The sequence below is a fragment of the Lampris incognitus genome, chromosome 1, assembly GCF_029633865.1.
Source record: "Lampris incognitus isolate fLamInc1 chromosome 1, fLamInc1.hap2, whole genome shotgun sequence".
Classification (NCBI taxonomy): Eukaryota; Metazoa; Chordata; class Actinopteri; order Lampriformes; family Lampridae; genus Lampris; species Lampris incognitus.
The window spans coordinates 51,590,221-51,617,906 of record NC_079211.1 but is presented as its reverse complement, the minus strand read 5'-3'; the positions used below and the strand labels follow the sequence as shown (position 1 = coordinate 51,617,906).

General features: G+C 45.0%; 1 protein-coding gene across 1 annotated transcript; it reads right to left on the bottom strand.

The window, feature by feature from the left end:
* Window positions 1–1,123: 1,123 nt before the first annotated feature.
* On the bottom strand, window positions 1,124–27,686 carry aup1 (AUP1 lipid droplet regulating VLDL assembly factor). The gene is made up of 12 exons (XM_056287380.1): window positions 27,417–27,686; window positions 23,881–24,018; window positions 18,225–18,375; window positions 14,730–14,917; window positions 8,611–8,683; window positions 7,807–7,880; window positions 6,972–7,038; window positions 5,908–6,010; window positions 5,565–5,702; window positions 4,691–4,833; window positions 2,237–2,325; window positions 1,124–1,496 (listed from the first exon to the last, which is right to left on the bottom strand). Exons 1-12 carry the CDS (start codon window positions 27,455–27,457, stop codon window positions 1,466–1,468), a joined length of 1,236 nt encoding a protein of 411 aa, XP_056143355.1. The 5' UTR covers window positions 27,458–27,686; the 3' UTR covers window positions 1,124–1,465.

Sequence of the window (27,686 nt, the reverse complement as noted above, 5' to 3'; positions counted from 1 at the left end):
TCATCAAAACGAGCAAGAGGTGTGGTAGACTGACAGGCCCGTGCATCCGAGCACAGCAACACCCCCGTACTTTACATGTGACCATCTCATCTTTAAGACAGATACCTCATCTGCTATGTATGCGTCTTATCTGCTGTGTATGCATCTTATCATTAAACTTGACTGGGGTTTATATACTGATGAGCTGATATGCAGTGATCATGTATTCACGTGCACAGTAATTATCAGCCATTAGTATTTAGTTTGCACCCATGAAAAGCTAAGCCAGAAAGTATACCTCAGAAATGGTTACGGCAACCTACCCCCTCCCTTGCCTTCACATTAAAGGATACCATACAACACACATTTTATCTTCTTTAAGCTTATATATGTATGTAATCTGCATAAGTTATCCGAGAATGAAAATAAAATTGACCAGTTGCATTTTCAAAAACCACTTTTAAGTTTCAGATTGACTGTAGGTCACTTGATCAAGCATCCCCCCCCCCTGCATGTAATAATAACATCTTCCCCATCTGGCAGCTCTGCAGCATCTAAACTGACATACCCTTGAAATGTTTCAACTCAGCAGGTTTGCATCACCTGGATCAGGAGACTTGGTACATGCAGTCTGCCAAGCCAGGCCCGAAATTTGCTGCTCTGTGGGGGTCCTTATCCTTCACCCCCGGCGTCAAAATACGAACGTGTTCCTACTCAGTCCTGCAACTGGCGGACAGTTTGTTCACATCCTGGCATCGGCGCATTTAAAAATACATTTATGGCAAGTTGACTTGCAGTTATGGTACTTGCACAGCTCTCAACTGTTCAGTCGTGATTTGTGGACGAAGATATGTCTCTAAAAAAGTCAGAGACACGAGCCAAGATCTCAAACAATGTTCTCAAGATAGGTTAGGGGATGAGACAGCAACATAGATAATTTCTCAGTCACACTTATAGCAACGTGCTCACGGGCTCCCTCTGCTGGCAGGCTTGTGTTGAATGGAGCTGCACTAAAATGACACCAGCTTAATGAAAGCTGTGTCAAACTACATAATCCTAACTTTTCCTTCTACAGCATCTTATAAAAAAAAACAAAAAAAAAACTCTGCAGTAAAAATTAGAACAAATTAATTTCGATGTTTTCTTAAAAGCAAGATCAAGCTCAGCTTTATTGTCATCAAGGGCTCCGGACATTATAAAAATAAATAGATGATTCACAATCAGTGGATCATAATACAAATTTGTTATCAAAATTATGTCGTCACCAGAATGATGAATTTAACATGCATATTCACCATCCCATGGACTCACACGTGTTCAGAGAACTGTCCACAGCGTTTGTGATCAACAAAATCTGTTTTCAACAAACCTGTTAACAAAATATGAATTCACCATTTGAATCTGACAGCGATGCAAGTTTAATGTTTTCCTTTCCAACAGAGGTTGAGTAATGGCTTGACCCGTGGTGTATTCAACGACTATCGTTCTACTCCAGTCCGTGTTTTTCGATATAGCGTCTGGATGAGAAAAGAAGAAATGAGAAGTTAGTGGTGGTAGTGAAGGTAGTCGCAAGATCACGAAGGGCTGAAGTTTAGAAGTCAACACTAAATATGGCTATATGGGTCCCCCCCCCTTTTCTCTCCAATTGTATCCGGCCAATTACCCCACTCTTCCGAGCCTTCCTGGTCACTGCTCCACCCCCTCTGCTGATCCAGGGAGGGCTGCAGACTACCACATGCCTCCTCCGATACATGTGGAGTGGCCAGCCGCTTCCTTTCACCTGACAGTTTCACCAGAGGGACGTAGCGCGTGGGAGGCTCATGCTATCCCCCCAGCCCCAAACAGGCGCCCCGGCAGACCACAGGAGGTGTTAAGTGCGGCGACCGGGACACATACCCACATCCGGCTTCCCACCAGCAGACATGGCCAATTGTGTCTGTAGGGACGCCTGACCAAGCTGGAGGTAACATGGGGATTCGAACCGGCGATCCCCGTGTTGGTAGGCAACGGAATAGACTGCCACGCTACCCAGATGCCCTCATTTACAGATTTCACCAACTGTGTTGGAAACTAAGAGAACCAAGTAGTGACATCATCTGGATAAATGTAATATTTGAAATTTGAGATTTGAAAGAAACATTCTCCAATCCGCAGCTCAACACAAAACAGTACCACGCCATAATTTCACTAAAAAACAATTTCACTTCAGGATCAGACAAGGCAAGTAATGGAGGGAAGAAGACACAAAAAAAATCACCTTCTAGCAAAATTATACAATGCTTCTTTCCTCTCCTGCAGAGACAAGTGTCTGTCAACCGGCGACTTCCCAAACGATGTGGTAGCAGGCTGTGGATGACAAGAGTGGATTTGTAAGAGTTTTTTGGACAGTTCATAATGATATTAAATACACACACACACACACACACACACACACACACACACACACACACACACAGAGTTAAACCAGGTGTAGTCGAGCCCGCCAGTGCAAGGAAAAAACAGTCAGCGTGATGGGACTGGCGTCAACAGGTTGTTGAAGGATCCGTTTGTTTGACACGCGTGGGGATGGACCTCGAGGTCACCACTAGGTTGTTTGGTACTCTGGGTATGGCAAACACACATTTGTAGTCACAGAAATAGTAGAAGTTTTGTGTAACACACACTCAGCTAGAGACTATAGAGGCCCTGTGAGTGGGTTATGGGATAAAAATGGGCTCTTTCGGGCTATTCCGGGGATTTTTCTGCTTGCAGTCATCTGGAAACTTTCTAACAGGTCCACGGAGTAAAATGACAAACAAAATAAACGAAAAACGATACATTAACAGTAAATTGTGGCCCATGTGATAAACAGGCCAGGAGATGGGAATGGTGACTAACACAAAACTTCACACTTTATTTTTTCCAAAGATAACATTACATTTAATAAACTGCTGTAAAACTATGTTCAATCTTTAATTTTTGAAACACAGTAAAATAACACTTGTACTATTTGTAACTATAAATGTGTTGTGGTACCATGAGTACAAACAACACCTCGGGGTCTTGTTCACGAGTGAGGGTAGGATGGAGCGGGAGACTGACAGGCGGATTGATGCAGCATCAGCAGTAATGCGGACGTTGTACCGGACTGTTGTGGTGAAGAGGGAGCTGAGCCGGAAGGCAAAGCTCTCAATCTACTAGTCAGTCTTCGTTCCAACCCTCACCTATGGTCATGAGCTTTGGGTAGTGACCGAAAGGGTGAGATCGTGGATACAAGTGGCTGAAATGAGTTTCCTCCGTAGGGTGTCTGGGCTCGGCCTTAGAGATAGGGTGAGGAGCTCGGACATCCGGAGGGAGCGCGGAGTAGAGCCACTGCTCCTTCGGGTCGAAAGGGGCCAGTTGAGGTGGTTCGGGCATCTGATTAGGATGCCTCCTGGGCGCCTTCCTTTGGAGGTTTACCGGGCACGGCCAACTGGGAGGAGACCCCGGGGTAGACCCGGAACTCGCTGGAAGGACTAAATGTCCAATCTGGCCTGGGAACGCCTTGGGATCCCCCAGGAGGAGCTGGAGGACGTTGCTGGGGAGAGGGACATCTGGAGTGCCCTACTTAGCTTGCTGCCGCCGTGACCCAACCCCGAAGAAGCGGCTGAAGATGAATGAATGAATGAATGAATGAATGAATGAATGAATGAATGAATGAATGAATGAATGAATGAATGAGTACAAACAACCTATTGGTGAACTGGAGGTCATCCCCATGAGTATCGATCAACAAAACCTTTCAACATCCTTTGATAACCCTCTCTCTCTCTCTCTCTCTCTCTCTCTCTCTCTCTCTCTCTCTCTACATGTGGCTGTCGGTTGCCTAACACCCTGCAGGCTCTCCCTTTCTCTCTCTCCCTCTCTCTCTCCAGGCCCCGTTTGGTCGACTATATTATCCCTCCTCCGGTGGGTTCCACTGTATGGCATATACTGTTGTTTGTTGAAAATAATTATTTGAATCCTTTTTTTTTACTGCATGGACAAGTTAGAAAGTTTTCAGATGACTGCGAGCAGAAAATCTTAAAATAAATTAGATTTAACCTGCCCGCCATCTGCCTGAAACTTCACCAATTCTCTGACATTCTCTGTTGGAATGATTTTTTCAGCAATGCCGATGAATTCCCCTGTTCACACATACAGCTTCTGTCTGCAGGAATTACAGCCAGTGTTTGCTCACATATGACATGATGGGGCCTTCTGCCTCCGTCTCTGCTCATATATTACGCCGATGATATTTTTATTTATCGTACTAACATTTCTGCATTCCTGGAGGCTGTTATACAGCTGCTTATTGATGTCATGCTCTGTGTGGACTAAAAAAAAGTTCTCATATTTCTAGGTCGGTCCATTTTCCAGACATGTTTAAGTATGACGGTTTACAAAGAAAACTCTCACTTTTCTTTTACAGCTTTGGATATACGGGAGTGATTTCTAGGATCACTTGATCCTAGAGATCCTAGTGATCAAGCTAGGAGAGTTTTAACTAACTCAAGGTCAGATTAGTTTAAAAATATAAAGGTTTTGTTGGGACTTTAAAAAACCCTTGAGTTGTATCAGATTTAATGTAAGTAGGTTTAACTTCCTTCCATCCATCCACACACACGGCATGTCTGCATTAACGTTTCAACTGGATAACAGTGTATTCTTGTCTAGGTGAACAAGCTAAGACACAAATCTGCAAACATCAGACCTTGACAGCTGGGAGGGAACCAGATGAAAAGGAGGAGGAACTCCTGGAAGGACCAAATGCTGCTGCCCCAGCTGCTTCTGATGGAGAGTCATCCGAGTTCTCCAGCAGATTTGTTATGGTGGTGTCAACACAATTGGTTTTTACTACAAAGGGCGAATACAAACACAGGGTATACACAGATTGTAAAACAACCTTGTATATATTTTTTTATACTACAACACATTCTGAGACAGGCATGGTTCAACTTTTTAAAAGGAACCAATCTATTGTTGCTTTAAAGAGCATGCGAGCACTCCTTTTCTGCCCATCTCCATCCACGTACATTTATAAAAAGTGTAAAAAGGGTGTCGATATAGAGGACAGTGATGGAGATGTCCATGTATAAAGGATATAAAGGGGTGTAGATGTAGAGGACAGTGATGGAGGTGTCCACGTATAAAGGATATAAAGGGGTGTAGATGGAGAGGACAGTGATGGAGGTGTCCATGTATAAAGGATATAAAGAGGTGAAGATGTAGAGGACAGTGATAGAGGTGTCCATGTATGAAGGATATAAAGGGGTGTAGATGGAGAGGACAGTGATGGAGGTGTCCATGTATAAAGGATATAAAGGGGTGTAGATGTAGAGGACAGTGATGGAGGTGTCCATGTATAAAGGATATAAAGGGATATAAAGATGGAGAGGACAGTGATGGTAACTACAGAAAATACTTGTGTGGTGGGGGTTGGGGTTATAATGACCAGTTTTAAAATGGAGAGGATAACAAAAAGGCAAAAGCCGTTGGTTATTCGATGACATTTCTATACGTACAAATGGAGCAGGCTACCGGTGTGACCTTTGTGTGAAAGTCAGGCAAATTTACCACAGACCTACCTAGATCCCGTGTAATGACATTCAGAGGGACGTCGGGCAGCACGTCCTTCACTTGCTGGGCCATCCTAATAATCCTGTAGTCCTCCGCCCCGGAGTTTTGCACCCTGAAACTAAGGGAAATGGAGCTGGCTCTGACACCTAGGTTTGAAGAGAGAGTGCATGTACACATTAAACTGCCATTGAATTTTCATCTTTACCCCCCACCCCCCCACACACACACAAACACACAGTGACAAACACGTGTGCATGCATAATGCATAAAAAGGCACACGTCATGGTACCCCAATGATGACAAACCCCCAAGTGTTGCAGATGCCGTGACATCATCAGATCTCAGGGTTACCTGTAGAGGTTTGTGGCGTCACGTGTCGTTTCCTTTTGACGTGCTCGGCTTTATCTGCTTTAGTTATCTTGGTGGAGACCAGGCCGAGCTCACAGGCCACGAGCTGAAAATGGAGGCAGTCAATAATAATAGCATAGAGGACAGCTGCACAGAAACCTGCACACACAAGCTAGGCCGAACTTTAGTTCAGGTCTTCAGACTCATTTTGAAGCGGTGGTTCTCGCACTCAAACCATAGTTAAATTTTTCTGTCTCAGCAGATTCAGTATTGATCTAATTTTACTGACTTTAACTAAAATAGATTTTTGTAATTGTCAAAAAAAAGAAAATGAAGTGGTTATAATAGCCAGGTTACAATTCTTTTGCAATCGACATATCTACATCTACATGTTGTTAGGGGGGAGAAGTGGACGGTACCCTCGACGACTGGCAGTACAGAATAATCACATTCACGTCATAACTGTTTTTGAATCGTAAAATCAAATCAAAATAATCAGCCAAAAAGGGGGAATACTACCACATATGACCTCTTCAGGAAATACCAAGCGAAGAAAAATACCACTGGACAATTAAACCCCCCCCCTTTTCTCCCCAATTGTACCTGGCCAATTGCCCCACTTTTCTGAGCCAACCCGGCCGCTGCTCCACCTCCTCTGCTGATCCAGGGAGGGCTGCAGACTACCACATGCCTCCTCCGATACATTTGGAATTGCCAGCCGCTTTTTTTCTCCTGACAGTTTCACCAGGGGGACATAGCACATGTAAGGATCACGCTATCCCCCCCAGTTCCCCCTCCCCCCTGAACAGGCGCCCTGAACGACCAGAGGAGGCGCTAGTGCAGCGACCAGGACACACACCCACATCTGGCTTCCCACCTGCAGACACAGCCAATTGTGTCTGTAGGGACGCCCGACCAAGCCAGAAGTAACACGGGGATTTGAACCGACGATCTCCGTGGTGGTAGGCAACGGAATAGACCGCCACGTGACCCGGACGCCCCACATGTAAATATTTTTGGTTCAACAGTAATGTTCAAAAGTGTTAGCAAACAAACATTAATTTTACCTCCTGGACTTTGTTGGCAAACTCTTGCACAGACTCGCCATCTTGTCTAGACACCGGGGGGAGCCAGCTAGGACAGACAAGGACAAATAAAGGTTACCCTAATACATTTTTGAGCAACGGAGATTTTAAGAATTTCTAGTTGTCACTAAGTATATTTAAATGTTGCTCAAACAGCAAAACTCCTGGGGTATGTAACCAACGTTAACATTCTGGCAAACTAAACCTCAGATGAGCCCAGGACTGTCAGTATTACTAAGATCAAGTTACAGGTGAAGGTACTTTAAGGAAAACACTACTACTCATATTAGCTGCTCATTTTCAAGTAAATCACTTTGTTAAAAAGAAGTTCTAAGAGAGAACAGTCTAGGTACACACTCATTCCATCCATCATCCAAACCGCTCATCCTGCTGTCAGGGTAACAGGGATGCTGGAGCCTATCCCAGCAGTCATTAGGCAGCAGGTGGGGAGACACCCTGGACAGGCCGCCAGGCCATCACAGGGCGCACACATTCACACCTATGGGCAATTTAGCACAGCCGATTCACCTGACCTACATGTCTTTGGACTGTGGGAGGAAACCGGAGCACCCGGAGGAAACCCACACAGACACGGGGAGAACATGCAAACGCCACACAGAGGATGACCCCCAAGGTTGGATACCCCGGGGCTCGAACCCAGGACCTTCTTGCTGTGAGGCGACCGTGCTAACAACTGTGCCACCGTGCTGCCCAGACTAATCCTACAATATACATTTGTATTATACAACAACTAAATATTACTTCAAAAGTTGAAAATCATTTGCTAATGGAAATAATGACATAAATTATTTAGTACCTTACATGATACACTGTACATGGAGCAAAAAATGTCCACAAGAGTTCGGTCAGCCAGCTGGACTCTGGTGTGTTCTTTAGACAAAAGAAGGGAAAAAACTCAGTGGTGTTCTGACTCGGCCATGTGCCCTACAGTCCATCAGCTGCCAGATCAGACCTAAAACTAATTTTCATGTTTCAGTTAAGAAGAGTGACTTGTTTATCCATCTTTGGTACATTCCCCGCCCCCTTTTCTCCCAAACTGTACCTGGCCAATCACCCCGCTCTCTGAGCCGTCCTGGTTGTTCCTCCACCCCCTCTGCTGATCCGGGGGAGGGCTGCAGACTACCACACGCCTCCTCCGATACGTGTGGAGTCACCAGCTGCTTCTTTTCACCTGACAGTGACGAGTTTCGCCAGGGGGACGTAGCGCATGGGAAGATCACGCTATTGACCCCAGTTCCTCCGACCCCCCGAAAAGGCGCCCCGACCGACTAGAGTAGGCACTAGTACGGCGACCAGGACACATACCCACATCCGGCTTCCCACCTGCAGACACGGCCAATTGGGTCTGCAAGGACGCCCGACCAAGCCGGAAGTAATACGGGGATTCGAACCGGCGAGCCCCGTGTTGGTAGGCAATGGAATAGACCGCCACGCTACCCAGACTGAGAGAGGAGATATGGGGTGTGTGTGTGTGTGTGTGTGTGTGTGTGTGTGTGTGTGTGTGTGTGTGTATGTGACAAGTACATTAATTGTATGTTATTTTGAAATGTGAGTCTGGTTCAATTTCAAGTTCAGTGTGGTTTAAAGTACACAACATTACCAGAGCGAGCAACGGTCTGGTCACCCTCAGGGCCATGGGCTGGATGGAATCAGTCAATGAGAAAGGCAAGGAACTAGAAAGGGGAAATAAAGTATTGTCAGGTGATGAGTCCCAACCATGCTAAATAATGTTAGATTTTATATCAGAAGACAGAAAAGAGTCACACACTCCACTTCTAGATGCAGCGATATCTAACAGACCAATGTTTCATCCCCAAGCCTTCGTCTAGTTCTGACAGAGACAGCATAAACATACCACTTCAGCAGACAAGATGCCTAACCATCCGACACCTGGTGCCAAACATCCATAACATATACACAATATAGACACAGACACAGGACAGGAAGGCACACAACAATCACTTCCCTAAATTAGGCTGTATCATATTTAGTGAATTCGGGGGGCAGCCCCGGAACCACCGTGGCCGGGACGCGAACCCGGGTGTCACGCACCACAGGCGACTACGTTGACCAGTCGACTGAAGGGTCCAACCCATTAGCCAAGGACTAGCGAGTCTACTCATCCATGATCATTACACTACACCCCCCCCCCTCCTTCAGGAAGCACATTCCCGCGCTTCAGCATACCAGCTCCCTCACGCCTCTGGGTGCACAAACTTCCAATGGCCTCACGGGCTCACCATCCCACTTCTGACACCAATGTAGTGAATTTGAGGGGCAGCCGGGAACCGCTGCAGCCGGGACGCGAACCCGGGTCTACTGCACCAGGGGCGACTACGTTAACCTGTCGACTAAAGGTTCCCGAATTCGCTACATGGGTGTCAGAAGTGGGATGGTGAGACTGTGAGGCCATCAGAAGAGCGTGCACCTATGTAGAGGCGTGAGGGAGCCCCATGTAGGGGATTCGGGGAGCAGCCCAGGAACCACCGCAGCCAGGACACGAACCCGGATCTCCCGCACCACGGCGACTATGTTAACCAGTCCGACTAAAGGGTCCGACCCGTTAGCCTGTGCACGTTACAGTACTCCCTTCCTCCGGGAAGCGCGTCCTTGCGCTTCAGCACATTAGCTCCCTCAAGGGTTGTAACACAACATATATAAAGCACAAGACAGCCAACAATCATGTCCCTCAATAGGCTGTATGTACTAAAAAATAAATAACACATACAGGAAGAGGAGAAACATAGTCAAGCTGACCATAAAACAGGAAATGACATCATAAACAAGACCTGGTCTTCCCATCAAATAAGTCAAGGCTTGTAAAGTCCCCTGTATACAGAGGATGCAGGACCTTAAGGCCAACGTAGCTACATGAAATATCTGCGATTGAACTTTATACCAAGGCCATCATGACTGTATTTAAGGAATCAATAAAACATACTCCACTCCAGATAATATTTTATATCAAAAACACTATGAAATGTTTTTAATGCAAACTGTGACATGTTTGAATAAACACAAAACATAGGCAGGATTTTTACAAGAATAAAGTAAGGGTGAGGAAAAAAACTAGTCAACACATTAGCATTTCAGGCTAGTAACTTACTGATGTTTTGGTTCTGTACTTTGGTTATGAAATGATGCATTGACTGAAGACTACGGTCTGAAGAACCAAATGACTGTTGAGAAGGCACGCCGAGTTAGAGGAAAGTAGACTGTAAAGACGTCTACTGAGGTCACACAGCACCTACCACGATGAAACTGCCACATGACGCCAAATCACCACAAACGTAGGAGACTCTCATATTATGTCCACCTTGATGCTCCCATAACAGTCTGGGGATGCAAATGATTTCCCTTCCAGTCACAAGAAACAACGCTGCAAAAATTCCAACATAACCAGATGATAATTCAGATAAGTAGTAGTCTCGGACACTAACATCACCAGATACTTGATCTGGTGGGAGGAGGCTGGGAGGAGCAACGCTGCAAAAATTCCAAGATAACCAGATCTTAATTCAGATATGTAGTAGTCTGGGACACGAACATCACCAGACACTTGGTCTCCTCCCAGCCTCGTCGTTTTCATCGCTTCGTTGGGTGACTTTCAGATGTGGCTACACTTGGTGCTTTATTACGGAGATCACAGATGGAGATGGATACATTTACATTTAGCAACTGTGTTTCCTTGCTCATCTCCACATCAGGTTCAAAGGGGAAATTAGTGGGGGGAAGAACTTCTGAGTAACTCATCTATAGTACCTTGAAGCTCTGCAGCACAGGGATCATTTGTGCTTGGTTGTTTGATTGACATCTATGTTTACTTGTATTCATTAAACTAGCTATGTAATGCATACTAGTGTAATTTTAAGCCAAATCTACCGCTTCTGAATAGTTGAGAGGCAATGGAACACTATCAAAGACACAAATTAGATCTCAACTGTAATTTTTGCAGTCGAGTGAGTTTTTGAAAATTTTAACCCAGATATCACAAGATAACTTGTTTACCCAATATGAACTTTTACATAAGAATATGCAAGATGGGGTGTAGTAAGTTTACTGTTCAATACAATCATCCATCCATCCATTATCCAAAGCACTTATCCTGCTCTCAGGGTCGCGGGGATGCTGAAGCCTATCCCAGCAGTCATTGGGCGGCGGGGAGACACCCTGGACAAGCCACCAGGCCGTCACAGGGCCCACAAATTCACATCTATGGACAATTTGCATGGCTGATTCACCTGACATGCATGTCTTTGTACTGTGGGAGGAAACCGGAGCACCTGGAGGAAACCCACGCAGACACGGGGAGAACATGCAAATTCCACACAGAGGATGACCCAGGATGACCCCAAAGTTTGGAATACCCCGGGGCTCGAACCCAGGACCTTCTTGCTGTGAGGTGACTGCGCTTACCACTGCGCCACCATGTCGCCCAATAGTCGTTCAAACAATGAATAATCCTGCAGGTAACGAAAAGGTACGTAGGTGGAACTCACTTTCCCCCCTTTTAAGCTCTTTCACCTCGGTTGGAAATATTTCAAAACTCATATTCTGCCATCAATTCATATCCAAAGTCTGAGGGTGAAACACTGAAGCATATATCCTCAGTTAAATACCTATGGAACACAAGATCTTACTTGTCTTTAATATAGAACAAAATGAATGAGAGGTAAAGGCATGTATGTCCATGTGGTCTGCTTGTGAATTCTTCACATTGACATAAATACTCAAATAGAAAAATCATTATGTAGCCTTTTTTTTTTAAATTGAGAGAGGCAGATCAAAATTCAACATGTTTAATGACATGGGTAGGAGTCTTCCTTCATTGGCCTTTGCTTATGTTGAAGCTGCTGTAGGCAACTTTCTTATACAGTACAAAATTTGGGCACCCCTGGTTTTAATGTCTGTTACATTTAATCTCTCAGTGATCAAAAGCAAATCTGAACTGTAAATGGTACCAAGTTAAACATGAGACCTTTCTGCAAATTTTAAAGCAAAATTATTTTTTATTTTAAATTTTCACCGTTTTTAAATGACAAAAAAGGAAAGGGGTCCTGTGCAAAAGCTTGGAAACCCTTTTAGGATTACTGTTTGTCACTTTCTAAAGAGATAATTGCTAAGACTATGTTATTATTATAATATCATAATTATATATATATATATATATATATATATATATATATTACTTGTTAGGGCTTCAATAATTCGTATGAATATAATTCCAGGGCTTAACTACTGATTCTGAAGTACCTCCATGCCTTCTAAAGTATCCCACTGCGGTTGCTATTCTGTCTGCTGTTAACAACCATGGGTTCATCTAAACAGTTGTCCAAGAATGTCAGACTCAAGACAGTTCACCTCCACCAACAAGAAGGCCACAAAAAGCTCCTGTTTTTCAAACTACATATTTCCACTTTCAGAAATGTAAATCAGAAAATGGAAGATAAATAGAACAGGTGAAGTCAAGGCAAGGTCTGAAAGACCGAGAAAAATTTTCAGATAAAATGGCCCAAGATCTGGTGAGAAATGCTCAGAAGAACCCACACATCACTGCAAAAGAGCTTAATGAATAAATAAAGAGTAGCAGACACAGGTCTAGTTGTTCACAGGACAATACAACATGCTTTAAGCAGCAAAGACCAACATGGTAAAGTTACCAGGAAGAAGCCCTTCCTACGACCTCAACACAAAATTAAGTGTCTGAAGTATGCAAAAGAAAACCTTGAGAAGCCCGAAGCCTTTTTGGAACAACGTGCTTTGGACTGACGAAACCAAAATGGAACTTTTGGCCACAACCAAAAAAGGCAAGTTTGGAGAAAAAAGGGTGAAGCATTTGTTGAAACGAACATCGTTCGCTTTCCAAATGTTACGCATGGAGGTGGATCCATTATGCTTTGGGGTTGTGTGGCATCTGATGGCACAAGAAATATTTTGTTGGTGGAAGGAAGAATGGATTCCACCAAAAATCAGGAAATTCTAGAGGCTAAAATTCAGAGGTCAGTCTAGACACTGAAGTTGAAGAGAGGTTGGATATTCCAGTAAGACAATGATGCAAAGCATAACTCAAAACCAACCATGAAGTACCTTCAGGAAAAGATGGATGAAGGTTTTGGAATGGCCACCACAGTCTTAAGACTTGAATATTATTGAAAATCTGTGGAATACTCTCAAACATGCCATGCATGCAAGGCGGCTACAGAAAATTTCTGAGCTAGAGAGGTTCTGTCAGGAAGAATGGGGAAGAATTCCAAAAGCAAGAATTGGAAGAGTCTTAGCTTTGTAACTCCTCCTCAGGAAACTAATGGCTTGCAAGTACCAACTGACAGGTTTCCAAACTTTTGCACAGGGCCTTTTTCCATGTTATTATTTTGAAACTATCCATAATCGAAATAAAAAAGGGGCGTCCGGGTGGCGTGGCGGTCTTGTTGCCTACCATGGGGATTGCCAGCTGAAATCCCCGTGTTGCCTCCGGCTTGGGCAGACGTCCTACAAACACAATTGGCCATGTCTGTGGGTGGGAAGCCGAATGTGGGTATGCGTCCTTGTCGCTGCACTAGCGTCTCCTCTGGTCGGTCAGGGCACCTGTTCGGGGGTGGGGGGGAAACTGGGGGAATAGCATGATCCTCCCACACGCTACGTCCCCCTGGCGAAACTCCTCACTGTCAGGTGAAAAGAAGTGGCCGGTGACTCCACATGTATCGGAGGAGGCATGTGGTAGTCTGCAGCTCTCCCCAGATTGGCAGAGGGGGTGGAGCAGTGACTGGGACGGCTTGGAAGGGTGGGGTAATTTGCCGGATACAATTGGGGGGAAAAAAATCCCCCCCCAAAAAATTAAAACAAAAATTGATCTTGCTTTAAAATTTGAAGAAATGTGTCATGTTTACCTTGGTACCATTTAGATTTCAGGTTAGATTCTGTTCACTTAGATATTAATTGTAAAAAGGCATTTTGACCAGGGGTACCCAAATTTATGCACCCCACTATAACCCAATTTTGTCATAGTTAGTGAAATTCCCATTGTATACTGACAGGTATCCATCAAGTAAATTACATGTGAAAAATACTATCTAGTCTCTCTGGCTGCTCTTGGGGCTGGATTCGCAAAAAAAATCCATTCCGTCCAAATGAAACAATCAATCACAGCTAAGGTGTTCGTATCTCAGTCATGACATGTGATGCAGGACCGCCCAGTAATTTGGAAATAACAATCTTTATACATATTTCACCAGTAAGTAAAACAGTTCTTCATAGCAACAATATTGGTTTAACTAGAAGATATGCTGAGATTTTATTTTTTTTACATGCATGGACTAACAACTGATACATTTTGCTGTCTTCATGACATTAATATGGCTTTTGGACAGAGGTCACCACACAAGGTGGGACTGGTGCCTTGGAAATAACTATCTTTGTAAACACTTCATCTTCATCATCAACGACAATACGAATTTTACCAGCTGCAATGGGCATACTCATTTAAGCACCTGAAGCTGGTTTGGAGGGAGGGGTTACAGGAGGGAAGAATGGAAGCAGAACGAGGACTAGATTTTTTGAAGGGTGTTTTGTGAAAATTGCTCACCTAACCAAATTTACCTGCAGCAGCTTTAAAGTGGTTTCGGCTAAAGAATATTAGTCATACTGTTCCAGACCATAGGGCTAAAACAAAAGTATCCAAACTAAGTCTAATTTCCTTTGAGTAAGAATAGTGGGACCAACCTGAACTTGAGCAAACCAGCTCGGCCATTCGTGGTGTCCTCTTCAGGAAACAGAAGCAGAGGTGTGGTGCCTTCAGTGGAGCAATACTGCTGAAGAGACTCCCCTACAACTCCCTGACCTGATGCTGAATGCATTTCCATGAAGCCTCTGGCCCAACACACAAAGCCCGTGGAACCCTCCAACTGTGGCTAATGAATAGGGGGAGACAGAGCCACAACAATCAGAAGGTGTTTTGGTTTGTTTATTTTTGGTAAGGAGAATGTGAAGAAACAGCAATTTCGCAGTTAAGCCACGTTTCCACCAAATCACCAAATGCATTCATCTTTTATCGAGAGTCGTAAACCACATGCAAAAAGCTCCAACACTCTGCAGAGCAGGGAGTTTTGTGTCCGACCGAGGGTACAGATGTGTTGGTTTTCAACTTGTGTGACAACTTTCCGTCCCCCTATGACCAAACACCACTGCTGCCTTGATACAAGGCAATCTAGCAATGTTAAAAAAAGAAGAAAAATGAAAAATGTGCATATAATAATAATAATGAGATTATTTGGGCCTATTTTAATATTAGAAAGTCTATTCACTATCAATAAACCACTTGTTACATCGCTGAATTTTATTTTTCTCCCATTTTGCACCCGATTTTGGTGGTCTTAGCCAACATCTGTTATCACATTCCTGAATTGGAGAAGACACTGGAGAACGAGATAAACAGGGCTAAGTGATTATCTGAAGCACCACAAACTGGGAGAATAGTATCAGATGGCCCAGGGGATATGGATCGAGGATGCATTCCCAAATTACTTTTTTTGGTTTCCTGCCATCAGTTTGACTCTCAAACAAATCAGATAGTTCCTGATTAGGTACGCCGCTTTCTTTTGCCACGCCAAGTTATTTCTACAACCCGAATTCCAAAAAAGTTGGGAAAGTATGAACTTTGCGAATACAAACAAAAAGGAGTGATTTGTAAATTTACTTTGACTTGCATTAAAACAAAAACAGACACGTGTTACCTCCGGTGATGTGACCAGGAGATGTTAAACAGGTGATGCAATCCTCTTATAGTATATACATAAGGAGCCTCCAAAAAAAGGGCAGAGTCCTTCAAAAGCAAGGATAACTTGAGGCTCGCCAATTTACCAACAGATGCGTCAGCGAATAAGCCGGCACTTTAAGAACAACGTTCCCCAAAGACAAATCATTAGGACTTGGCATTTCACCCTCTACCGTGCACAATACAATTAAAAGATCCAAGGAAACCGGTCAAATCTCTTTCGGTAAAGGGTAAGGCCGAAAGCCACTTCTGAATGCGCGTGATCTCCAATCCCTCAGATGTCGCGGTCTTAAAAACCGTTACGCATCTGTAATGTATAACATGACATGGGCTCGGGAATACTTCTGTAAACCTTGGTCAGTCAGTCAACACCATTCACTGCTGCATCCACAGCCGCAGGTTAAGGCTTTACTATGCAGAGTAGAAGCCATACATTAACACTGTCCAGAAGCGCTGCCCACTTCTTTGGGCTCGGTCTGACATGAAAAGTAGCATGGCGAAATCGTGTCTTGCAGTCTAATGAGTCAACATTTCAGATAATTTCTGGAAAAAATAAGACGTCATGTTCTCTGGGCCAAAAAGGAAAGAACCGTCCCAGCTGTTATCAGCATCAGGTCCAGAATCCAGCGTCTGTCATGGTATGAAGGTGTGTCAGTGCCCACGGCATGGGTAACTTGCACATCTGTGAGGGCACCTTTAAGGCAGAAAATATGTACAAATTCTGGAGCAGCATATGTTGCCATCCTGACGCCGTCTTTTCCAGGGATGTCTCTGCATTGTACAGCAGAATTACAAGTGCACGGCTGTGTAGGCAGAGAGCGCGGGTGCTAGAGTGGCTTGCCTACAGTCCCGACCTGTCTCCCATTAAGAATGTGTGGTGTATTATGTAGCGAAAAATACCTTGTACAGGTGAAGGATGAATGGGGGGAAATTCTGCTTGCTAAACTTAACCAACTGGTGTCGTCAGTGCCCAAACCCTTAATAAGTGTTATTAAAAGACACGGTGATGTCACACAGGGGTAAACACTTGACTTTACCAACTTTTTGAAGTGGGTTGCAGTCATCAGGTTTGAAATCTGTGTATTTTTAAATAAAAAAGAAAAGAAAATGATTCACAAGATAAAACATAAAATATTGTGTTTTCAATATAGTACAGGGGGAATACAATTTACAAATCACTCCTTTGTTTTTATTAGCATTTTTCATACTGTCCCAACTTTTTTGGAATTGGGGTTAGAGTTATATCCCAGCATTCTTTGCAGGATATGTCATAAAATACCGGGTGCTCGTATACAGCGAGGACTCTCTTTTCTACGACATACACCACATAAATCATGAGATACCTACACATATACACCACCGACGGCTGCTGGGGGGGGGGGGGGGCAAGTTCCACCAGTCAGACTACTGGTCTTAATAAGAGAACAAGCGGCTTTAGAGGTCTAACTGAGCAATCTACTTTTGAATAAACTATCCATCCATCCATTATCTCAACCGCTGATCCTGCTCTCAGGGTCGTGGGGATGCTGTAGCCTATCCAAGCAGTCATTGGGTGGCAGGCGGGGAGACACCCTGGACAGGCCGCCAGGCCATCACTCACACACACATTCACTCACTCACACACACACACATTCACACCTAGGGACAATTTAGTACGGCCGATTCACCTGACCTACATGTCTTTGGACTGTGAGAGGAAACCCAGGCAGACACGGGGAGAACATGCAAACTCCACAGAGGACGCCCCAGGATGACCCCCAAGGTTGGACTATCCCGGGGCTCGAACCCAGGACCTTCTTGCTGTGAGGCGACTACGCTAAGCACTGCGCCACCGTGCCACCCTGAATAAACTATCCGATTTGGCGGCACGGTGGTGCAGTGGTTAGCGCTGTCGCCTCACAGCAAGAAGGTCCTAGGTTTGAACCCCGGGATTGTCCAACCTGGGGGGGGGGGGGGGGGGTCATCCCAGGTCCTTTCTGTGTCTGAGGTGGGTTTTCTACAGGTGCTCCGGTTTCCCCCACCATCAAAAAGACATGCATGTTAGGGTTGATACTCCTGTCTGTGCCCCTGACAGGCATGGCAAGATGAACTGGAGTTGGTCCCCAGGCACTGCACGACAGCTGCCCACCGCTCCTAGCTACATGGCTAGGATGGGTTAAATGCAGAGGAAGAATTTCCCCACGGGGATCAATAAAGTAGTAAAGTAAATAAATTCCAATTCCACTGTGTTCCTCACATGGCTCTGACACCACACACCCTCTATAATTGCATATGTTCTACCTTGGCTTGTCAGAATATCACAGTTCGTAATACTTCATGATGCACAGGCAGGGACTGATAAAAGTCCAGAAGCAGAGGGGTTAGAGACAGATTAACGCATCTTACTTTAAAGCCGACACAACAGCTGCAACGTTAAATATGAATTAAAACAGCTGGTTACTCACAGTGTTGCATGGTGTCAGGAGGTTGATGATGTTGTGGTCAAACTCTGTCACATGATTGCAGATGTACCACTTGGTATTTTTGTCTCTTGAGCGAGGGTTTTTCTGTCTTACGTGCATCCCCAGGACTGAGCACATGATTCTTACAATACATCTAGAAGAAAAAAAAACAAGAGAGAATAAGTGAGTGGTTGGTTTGAGGCACTGTTTGGTTGTGGAACGAGACGTCATCATAGCCAGGATTTATTCAACTAGGTTGAGCTCTCTGGAAAATAACAGCCATCTGCAGCCACCATCAGGTGATATTTGACAGCTCATAAGTCAAACCTTTAGAGCCTTAAGAGGGAAATCATACTTGCAGAAGGGACATCCTTTACAAGTGGATGTGGTTTGAAATGTTCTACACTGTGCCACGAAAAAGTATTCGCTCCCTTTCTGATTTCCTCTGTTTTTGCATATTTGTCACACTCAGTTGTTTCAGATCTTCATGCAAAATGTAATATATGACTGAGTAGTCCTGGTCACTGCTCCACCCCCTCTGCCGATCCGGGGAGGGCTGCAGACTACCACGAGTCTCCTGCGGAGTCACCAGCCGCTTCTTTTCACCTGACAGTGAGGAGTTTCGCCAAGGGGACGTAGCACGTGGGAGAGATCGCTCTACTCCCCCCAGTTCCCCCTCCCCCCGAACAGGTGGCCCGACCGACCAGAGGAGGAGCTAGTGTGGCAAGCAGGACACATACCCACATCCGGCTCCCCACCCGCAGACACTGCCAAATGTCTGTAGGGGCGCCCGCCAAGCTGGAGGTAACACGGGGATTCGAACCGGAGATCCCCGTGTTAGTAGGCAATGGAATAGACCACTACGCTACCCGGACGCCCCAAAATTCAGTTTTTAAATTTTATCTAAGGAAAAAGGTTATCCAACACCAAATGACCTTGTGTGAAAGAGCAATTGCCCCCTGAGTTACTTGCCCCCGTAGTTAATCAACCAATTACCCAAATGTAATTTATCACCGGATTCAATTAGAGCAGACACGCAAGTTTGATTACTGTCAACCCTATTGATTCTTAAAATGACTTATCTAGAACCTCACCAACAATGTGACGTAGGCTACAAGGTCTCAACAAGCAGCACGCTACATCACCATCACAAGAAATTCCGGAAGAGACGAGAAAAAAAAACTGTTTGGTATGAGTCTGGAAAGGGTTAAAAAGGCGTTGCTGAGGCTCTGGGAGACTTGTTTCTCCCAGGAGGAGGAGGTGGAGACATGTTCAGCAAGCATGTCATCCTGATGGTGCTGGTAATCCTCGCTAACCAGGAAGCCTTGAAGAAGAAAAAAAAGGCTCTGGGACTCCAGCGAACCACAGAGAGCCATTGTCTCAAAGTGGGTAAAAATCGGAACAGTGGTGAATCTTCCCAGGAGTGGCCAGCCTACCAAAATTCCTCTGAGGGCGCAGCAATCTCTCCTCCAGAAAGTCACAAAAAAACACAACACAAGAACGTCTGAAGAACAGCAGGCTTTCTAGCCTCAGCTAAGGACATGGTCCATGATTCGAAAAGAAGACACTGGGCACATTTGGGACTTCATGGGAGAGGTGCAAAGTGCAAATCACTGCTACCTAAGAGAAACAATGGTTGTCCCACACATGCAAAAAAAAAGCACAAGCCTTTTGGGATAATGTGCTGTGGACAGACGAGCCGAAAATGGCACTTTCTGGAGGACACTGGTCCCTTTATGTCTGGTAAAACAAACGACACTTCGCAATAAGAACATCATACCAGGAGACAAACATAGTGGCCTGGTGATACTCTGCCACGTCTGGGCCTGGAAGACTTGCCGTCAGCAAAGAAAACATGAATTCTGCTCTCGACCAGAAAATTCTGAAGGAGAATGTCAGGTCATCAATCTGTGATCTGAAGCGTAATTGGGTTATGCAGCGGGATAATGATCCAAAACACCAATGTAAGTCTACCTCAGAATGACTCAAAAGAAAAAAAAATTAAGGTTTTTGAGTGGCCTAGTCAAAGTCCTGACTTGAACCTCATCGAGATTCTTTGGCAGGATCTTAAACCAGCAGATCATGCTCAAAAACCATCCAATGTCGCCTAACTGCAGCAATTTTGTAGAGAAGAGCAGGCCAAAATTCCTCCACAGGAAAGACTGAGCTCCAGTTATAGGAAGTGTTTGGTTGTAGCTGTTGCTGCGAAAGTTGACGCAACCAGTAATTCAGTTCAGGGGGCAATTACTTGTTCACATGGGTAAAATGGGTGTTGGATAACTTTTTTCCATGAATAAATGAGACGATCAATTAAAAACTGTATTTTGTGTTTAATCAGGTTCTCTTTGTCCTGTATTACATTTTGTATGAAAATCTGAAACCAGGGGCGGCACGGTGGTGCAGTGGTTAGCATGGTTGCCTCACAGCAAGAAGGTCCTGGGTTCGAGCCCTGGGGTAGTCCAACCTTGGTGGGTCGTCCCGGGTCGTCCTCTGTGTGGAGTTTGCATGTTCTCCACGTGTCTGTGTGGGTTTCCTCCGGGGGCTCCGGTTTCCTCCCACAGTCCAAAGTCCAAAGACATGTAGGTCAGGTGAATCGGCCATACTAAATTGTCCCTGGGAATGAATGGGTGTGGGTGTGTGTGTGTGTGTGTGTGTGTGTGTGTGTGTGGGCCCTGTGATGGCCCGGCGGCCTGTCCAGAGTGTCTCCCCGCCTGCCTCCCAATGACTGCTGGAATGGGTTCCGGCATCCCCGCGACCCTGAGAGCAGGATAAGCGGTTGAGATAATGGATGGATGGATCTGAAACCAGTGTAACAAATATGCGAAAACAGGAAATTGAGGCGTCCGGGCACGGGGATCGCTGGTTCGAATCCCTCGTGTTACCTCTTGCTTGGTCGGGCGTCCCTACAGACACAATCGGCTGTGTCTGCAGTTGAGAAGCCGGATGTGGGTGTGTGTCCTGGTCACTGCACAAGCGCCTCCTCTGGTCAGCTGGGGCGCCTGTTCGGGGGGCGGGGGACTGTGGGGCCTGTGTGGCGACTCCACGTGTATCGGAGGAGGCGTGTGGTAGTCTGCAGCCCTCCCCGGATCGGCAGAGGCGGTGGCGCAGTGACTGGGACGGCTCGGGAAGAGTGGGGTAATTGGTCAGGTACAATTGGGGAGAAAAAGCGGGTGAAAATCAAACAAAAACAAAAAAGAAAAAAAAAAAAAAGGAAAAAAATCAAAGAAATCAGGAAAGGGACAAATACTTTTTCACAGCACTGCATTTATATATCACATTATAGAACACATTAGGCAGCTATTCACCGGCATCTGCTCAGTGGGAGTTCACAGCTTAAATAGCAGAGCATCTACCAACTACAGCTGGAAGCTGAGACCCCGCCACTATTATTAACAAAATAATTATGTGACTGATATATTCAATAGTTTCCTGGCAGTATTGATGATCTAGCTGATAATTCCTCCAGCACTTATTTTTCCGTTAAAAATGTCATTAACGTAATCTTTCATGTTGATGCATGCTCATTAAACCAGTGTTAAACCAGTGTTAAACCAGATGGACTAAATGAGAAAGTCATGACATGACTCAGCGACATGAATACTTATGAGCCCCTGAAACGAGATCCAGGCAGCAGTTACAAGAAAAAGGTGACAGATTGTCTGAAGCTGTTAGAACAGGACAATACTACTGACACAAGTTTGTACCACAGATTATACCCAGGGGGCGCTACACCTAGTCTGTATGGTTTACCTGAGATACATAAACAGGATGCGCCACCACCGCCTGTTGTTAGTATGATTAACTCAGTGAGCTGTAACATCTGTAAGTTTCTGGCATCTATTCTTAACCCACTGGTAGGCAATAATGAACACCACATTCAGAACACTGTGGATTCTGTGGACAAGGTGAGGGACATCATTATGGAGGGGGATGAAACAATGGTCTCTTATGATGTTAAGTCTCTTCACGTGCGTTCCTGTTGATGAAGCAGTGGAGGGAGTCCGTATGAAATTACAAGATGAAGCCACCTTTAGCAATAGGACCACCCTTAACACTGACCAAGTGTGTCCGGTCCTGAAGCTGTGTCTTCAGGCCACGTACTTCATATACAGGGGGCAGTACTATAGGCAGAGGCATGGGGGCGCTATGGGTTCCCCAGACTCACCTGTAGTGGCCAACTTGTATATGGAGGAAGTGGAAAAGAGGCTGTGAAGTCCTATCCAGGGACACCACCTAGCCATTGGCTCAGATTTGTGGACGACACCTGGGTTAAAATTAAATCTCAGGATGTAGCACATTTCACCGACCACATTAACTCTGTGGACACCACATCAAGTTCACCAGGAGGATGGGGAACATGACAGTTTAGCCTTCTTACACTGTGCAATTGCAATTGGTGATGGGGGACATTCGATTGTTGATGTTTACTGTAAACCAACACATACTGATCAGTACTTAAGGTTTGACTCTCATCATCCACTGGAGCACAAACTAGGAGTCATCAGCACTCTGTACCACCGAGCTGACCACGTCCCCACCGACACAGCGGCCGGGGAAGGGGAGAAACCCCACATTAAACAGGCCCTGGTTAAGTGTGGTTATCCTAACTGGGCGTTTGTCAAAGCAGGAAATGCCAACAGTGCACCAGCCAATCGAAGAGAGGAGAAGGACAACAGCTGTCTCAGTGTAAACCAGTGGTGATTCCCTAAGTGGTGGGAGTGTCAGAACAGCTGAGTCACGTATTTTCCAAACACCATGTCTCAAATGCTTTCAAATCCCAAAACATGCTGCACCAGAAATTGGTCCACCCCAAGGATCGGGTCCCCCGGCACAAACAGAGCAATATAGTGTACACTGTTAAGTGCCAGGAGGATTGCTGTGACTTGTACATTGGGGAAACCAAACAGACGCTGGCCAAGAGGATGGCACAACACAGGAGAGGTAACACGTCAGGCCAGGACCCCACAGTCTACACCATCTACAGTCTACACCATCTACAGACCACTGGCCACTCTTTCAAGGATGAGGATGTGCACATCCTTGACAAGGAGGAACGCTGGTTTGAACGGGGAGTCAAAGAAGCCATCTATGTGAAGAGGGAACGACCACCCCTTAACCGGGGGGGGGGGGCTAAGAGTGCATCTGTCATCATCTTACAATGCTGTGATTGCAACTATTCCCCAACCCTCTGTGAATAGTACACGTGGCCATCGAAACTCTAGTTAGTGGTCACACCCATGTTTGCGTATGAAACTGGTCGTTGGTTTCGGTCGTGGGGCAGCTGTATTTGTACTGTGTTGTTTATCGGGGGGGGGGGATGCCTGCAGTCAGTTTAGACTGAAGATGTCACTTCTTAACTTAACACTGCATTAAGTATATTTCTAATATTTTTGGAGAATACTTGAATTTTGTCAAAAACTTGAACCGAACTAATAACAGTTATAACAGCTGTATTAGGTCCTTTGCTGTAACCAGCGTAAATATATATTTACCAAATATATATTAACAAATTACATATTAATAAATAATTAATGATAATAAATAATCAATAACAATTAGTAACAAAAATTATTAATAATTAAGGTTAATAAAGATTAAAGATGGAGACAATAAAAATAAAAGCACTGCCCTAAAAAACACACTAACTCTTTATACTTACCGTCTAACAAAACTTTCTGGAAGCGCACAACTGACTAAGAACACATGAACGCCGATGAAAACTCGCAGCAGCATCAAGCACAAGCCGATGGGAGAGTAGAGGAGCAGAAGCAGAAGAACAAGTCCATCTTTCGGAACCCTGTGCAGAAAAAAAAAAGGACAATAGACAAAAAAAAGTGATTCTACTGTTGACACAAATTTCACAGGTCCTGAAAACGACAAAAATCTTTTAGCGGTGGAGCTGTGACTCGTCCCCATTCCCAGGGGTGGGTATCGTTAAGATTTTAACGGTACTACTACTCTTACTGATACTGCTTACCGAGCCAGTACTTGACGGTACTCTTATCGCTTCTTTGTGTTATTTTTTTTAAGCAAAAAACACAAAACAAATGAATAAAGACCGCTTGTGTTTCCGTCCTTACATGCAAAGGACTTGTTGAAATAATACGTTCTTTCATAATTTAGCACTGGTACGCATTTAATACCGGGTTTCGGTACCCATCCCTACCCACTGATCAGATTCATGCCAATTCATGCAGCCCAATAACCTAACACTTGTTCTTATTTTGGTGTATTATCTGGACCATTTTAAACTGTCCTCTATATCAACTGGTGATTAAGACACTTCATTAGCGAGGCCACATTATGAAATGATCATTACCAATAACCATTAACCTCTTAGACATTATCACTGTGGGACTGCAGCACGCAAGATAAGACACTTTATGGTCATTGTGTGCATACAAGGAAAGTTCATTTGCTGACTCTCAGACCAGCAGCACTAGACAAGTAAATGATTAAAAAACAAGAAAAAAACAAGGACAAACAACATTTAGTAAAAATAAGTGAGGTAGCAAAAATGATGATGAGACAATAAAAGATAGCAGCAGCTTTTAAAGTTCAAAATAGTGCATGGGGTTATTGCACATATTTGTCCATACTGCAGCGGCTTTAGTACCAGTTAGTCCTCAGTAGCTATAGGCAGGTGTGTGTGTGTGGGGGGGCTGGGGGGTGGGATGGAGGCTACAGCTCCGGGGAAGAAGCTGTTCCTCAGCCTGTTAGTCTGGGTTTTGACGGTGCGGTATCTTTTCCCCGATGGCAAGAGAAAAAACAGACAGTGACCCGGGTGTGTTGTGTCTTTGCTGATGTTGCTGGCTGTCCTCTATAGGCGGCCAGCATACACAGCATCCAGGTCCAGGAGCACAGCTCCCACAATCCTCTGTGCTGTCTTTACCACCCAGGCCAAGTCCTTCCTGTTCTCTGCTGTGCAGCTGGCATTACATTATTTCCATTAAATGTAAAATGACCATGATAACCATTAAACATGTTTGATGTTGTTGCACAAGTTGCTGGCAGCCATACCAACATGTACCCTAGCTCTGCCGAATGACAGAAGCTAAGAAGGTATGGGCTTGGCTAGTAAAGGAGACTTTCTGGGAAAACTTGAGTTGTTGCTGGAAGGGGCATTGGTGGGCCAGTAGGAGGCAGTCTTCCATCTGGCACTAATAAGAAAAGAAAAAAAAATCCCAATGCCCCAGTGCAGTGATGGGGACACTGCTGTAGGAGATGCGAGACGTTAAACAGAGGTCCTCACTCACTGTGGTCCTTAAAGATGCCATTGCACTTATCACCAATAGTAGGGGTTCCCAACCTGGCTCTCTCCATCTGACCACCTAATCATCCCCCCGTGTAATTGGCTCAATGAATCCTCTCTCTCCACCTCAAGCCGATGGGTGGTGAGCGTTCTGGTGCAAAATGGCTGCCGTGCATCACCCAGGTGGTGCTACACATTGGTGGTGGTTGAGGTGAGTTTCTCCTCTTCAATGTGAAGCACTCTGGGTGTCTAGAGAAAGCGCTATATAAATGTAATCCATCATCATCACCCCCCCCCCCCGCCCCAACAGCAAGACTAAGAGAATCTGTCCAAGCGTCTTTTTCTTAACGGCAGATAAACTCAACACATTTGTTTGCTAATGTTAGACTCCATTCATAATTTCCCTCATACTTTGAACTTTCCATGTTTACCTGGTGCAAAGTACTTGAATTAACTTTAGTGCTGATGATGTGACAGAGCATTTTACGATGAACCGTTAACAGTTCCAAAATCTCTATCTTCTTGTTACGTTTGAAATAGTAAAATTGAAAGCACAGTGTGGACAAAGAGGATTTTAAACACAGACTGATATTACCTAGTCACGCAGAACGTGTCAAGAGAGAGAAAACAGCAGTGACCTGAATGGATGCAAGGCAAACCAACGAGGCTCCCAATATACTTGCAAAATACCAAGATTGCTGTGGGTAAACCCCGTCCTTTCTGTTATCCAGAACTAATACGAGGAGGGGGGGTTCCTTCTTTAAACTTTAGGATTATGGGATAGACGATAACACCGTTACCCATTCTCATGTGTACCTGATAGACCTCTCCATGTCAGACAAACTGTTTTGATATCCGACACCTCAGACGTGGCTCATACTAACATCATGGATACCTTCTGATTTCCTATGTCAATCCGATCGTCGCGAATCAGTGTAAATACTGGATCTGTAAATCGCTACTCTCATATCTTCGGAATGTGGTTTATGGTAACACTTTAGTGTGGGGAACATAAAAAAACTTAATTACTAGTGAATTAGTAATGATCAAGATGTCACTTTAGTGTGGGGAACATATTCTAAGTAACAACAACTTAATTTAGAGTAATTTAACACTTAGAACACTTGTAGTTTTGTGTTTTGTTATGTAAGAACAGACCATATTCATTAAGTGTTGGTAAGGGAGAATAACTCTTCTTGTGGTACTACCACCTTATAAAGGCCACACTAAGCAAAGCATATTGAGATGGTACTACTAATAAGCAATAATTCTGAGGTTATAGAGGGAAAACTCATAGTTAATGGCTTACTGGTTGTATAATAAGGCCATGCAGAATAAGGCATTAATGAGTACGTAATAATGACGAATTAAGAGCCAATATGTTGCTCATTTGCATGCTAATGAGCACCTAATTACTGGTGACTACGTTCCCCATACTTAAGTGTTACCTGGTTGATTAAACCGCACACGCAGCGCCTATGCATGCCGGTCAAATGCCCAACCTTGGGAAACAGAATTTCGACATTCACAGATATTGTGCAACCTCCTTTAGAGAGCGACTTCAGCCTAGTTGCGTGAAGGTTGGTCAGCCATGCGTGATCGCTTCATCCACGTCCCAAACACAAACGTAATGTAACGGCCAGTCAAGCCAGTTAGCTGGTGAAAGACCCAGCGTGCTGTTTACCGTTACGGCACGCAGCCTTGCGGCTAGCCCATTAGCCAGGTAACATCGCCGCCACCCAGCGCACACAGCGACGCTAGCTTACTTTACTGAAAACTATCTGATATGTTGTTTATTAGAGAGAAAAAAACAACAACATGTTACGTGCCGATGAACGCCGGCTTTATGTGGCGTGCTCAAACGGGTTAGGGGAAATTAACTTTTCTCAGACGGCTAGCCAGATAGCCAGTTAGCTAGCCGGCCGTTGGCTAGCATAACTCACCGACGAAAGTCGAACATGTCCTCGATCCCCCGGGTCTCCATGTCTGTCCGTTGTGGGCAGCCAGCGGGGGCCTCTTCTCGCAAGCTAACGCTGAGTGGAAAACGACGACTTGCCTCTTGGAAATAAATAACTCATAACTTTGAGAGGAACAACGTAGTCATGTAGCTGGAAGGGAGGTTTAACGTTAGCGCTGCGTCGAGGGGGGCTGACGGACCCGTTGACAGTTTCTCGGGCTAGCCAGCGAGCGCGTTAGCCCCTCCCCCGCTGGCT

Bases quoted from the DNA above. Each gene is read 5' to 3' on its own strand.
- aup1 (XM_056287380.1), bottom strand. From the start codon at position 27,457: ATGGAGACCCGGGGGATCGAGGACATGTTCGACTTTCGTCG. The intron at 24,019-27,416 runs GTGAGTTATGCT...TTTTCTGCACAG, and splicing joins GACATGTTCGACTTTCGTCG to GGTTCCGAAAGATGGACTTG. The intron at 4,834-5,564 runs GTAGGTCTGTGG...CGCCCTTTGTAG, and splicing joins TGTCATTACACGGGATCTAG to TAAAAACCAATTGTGTTGAC.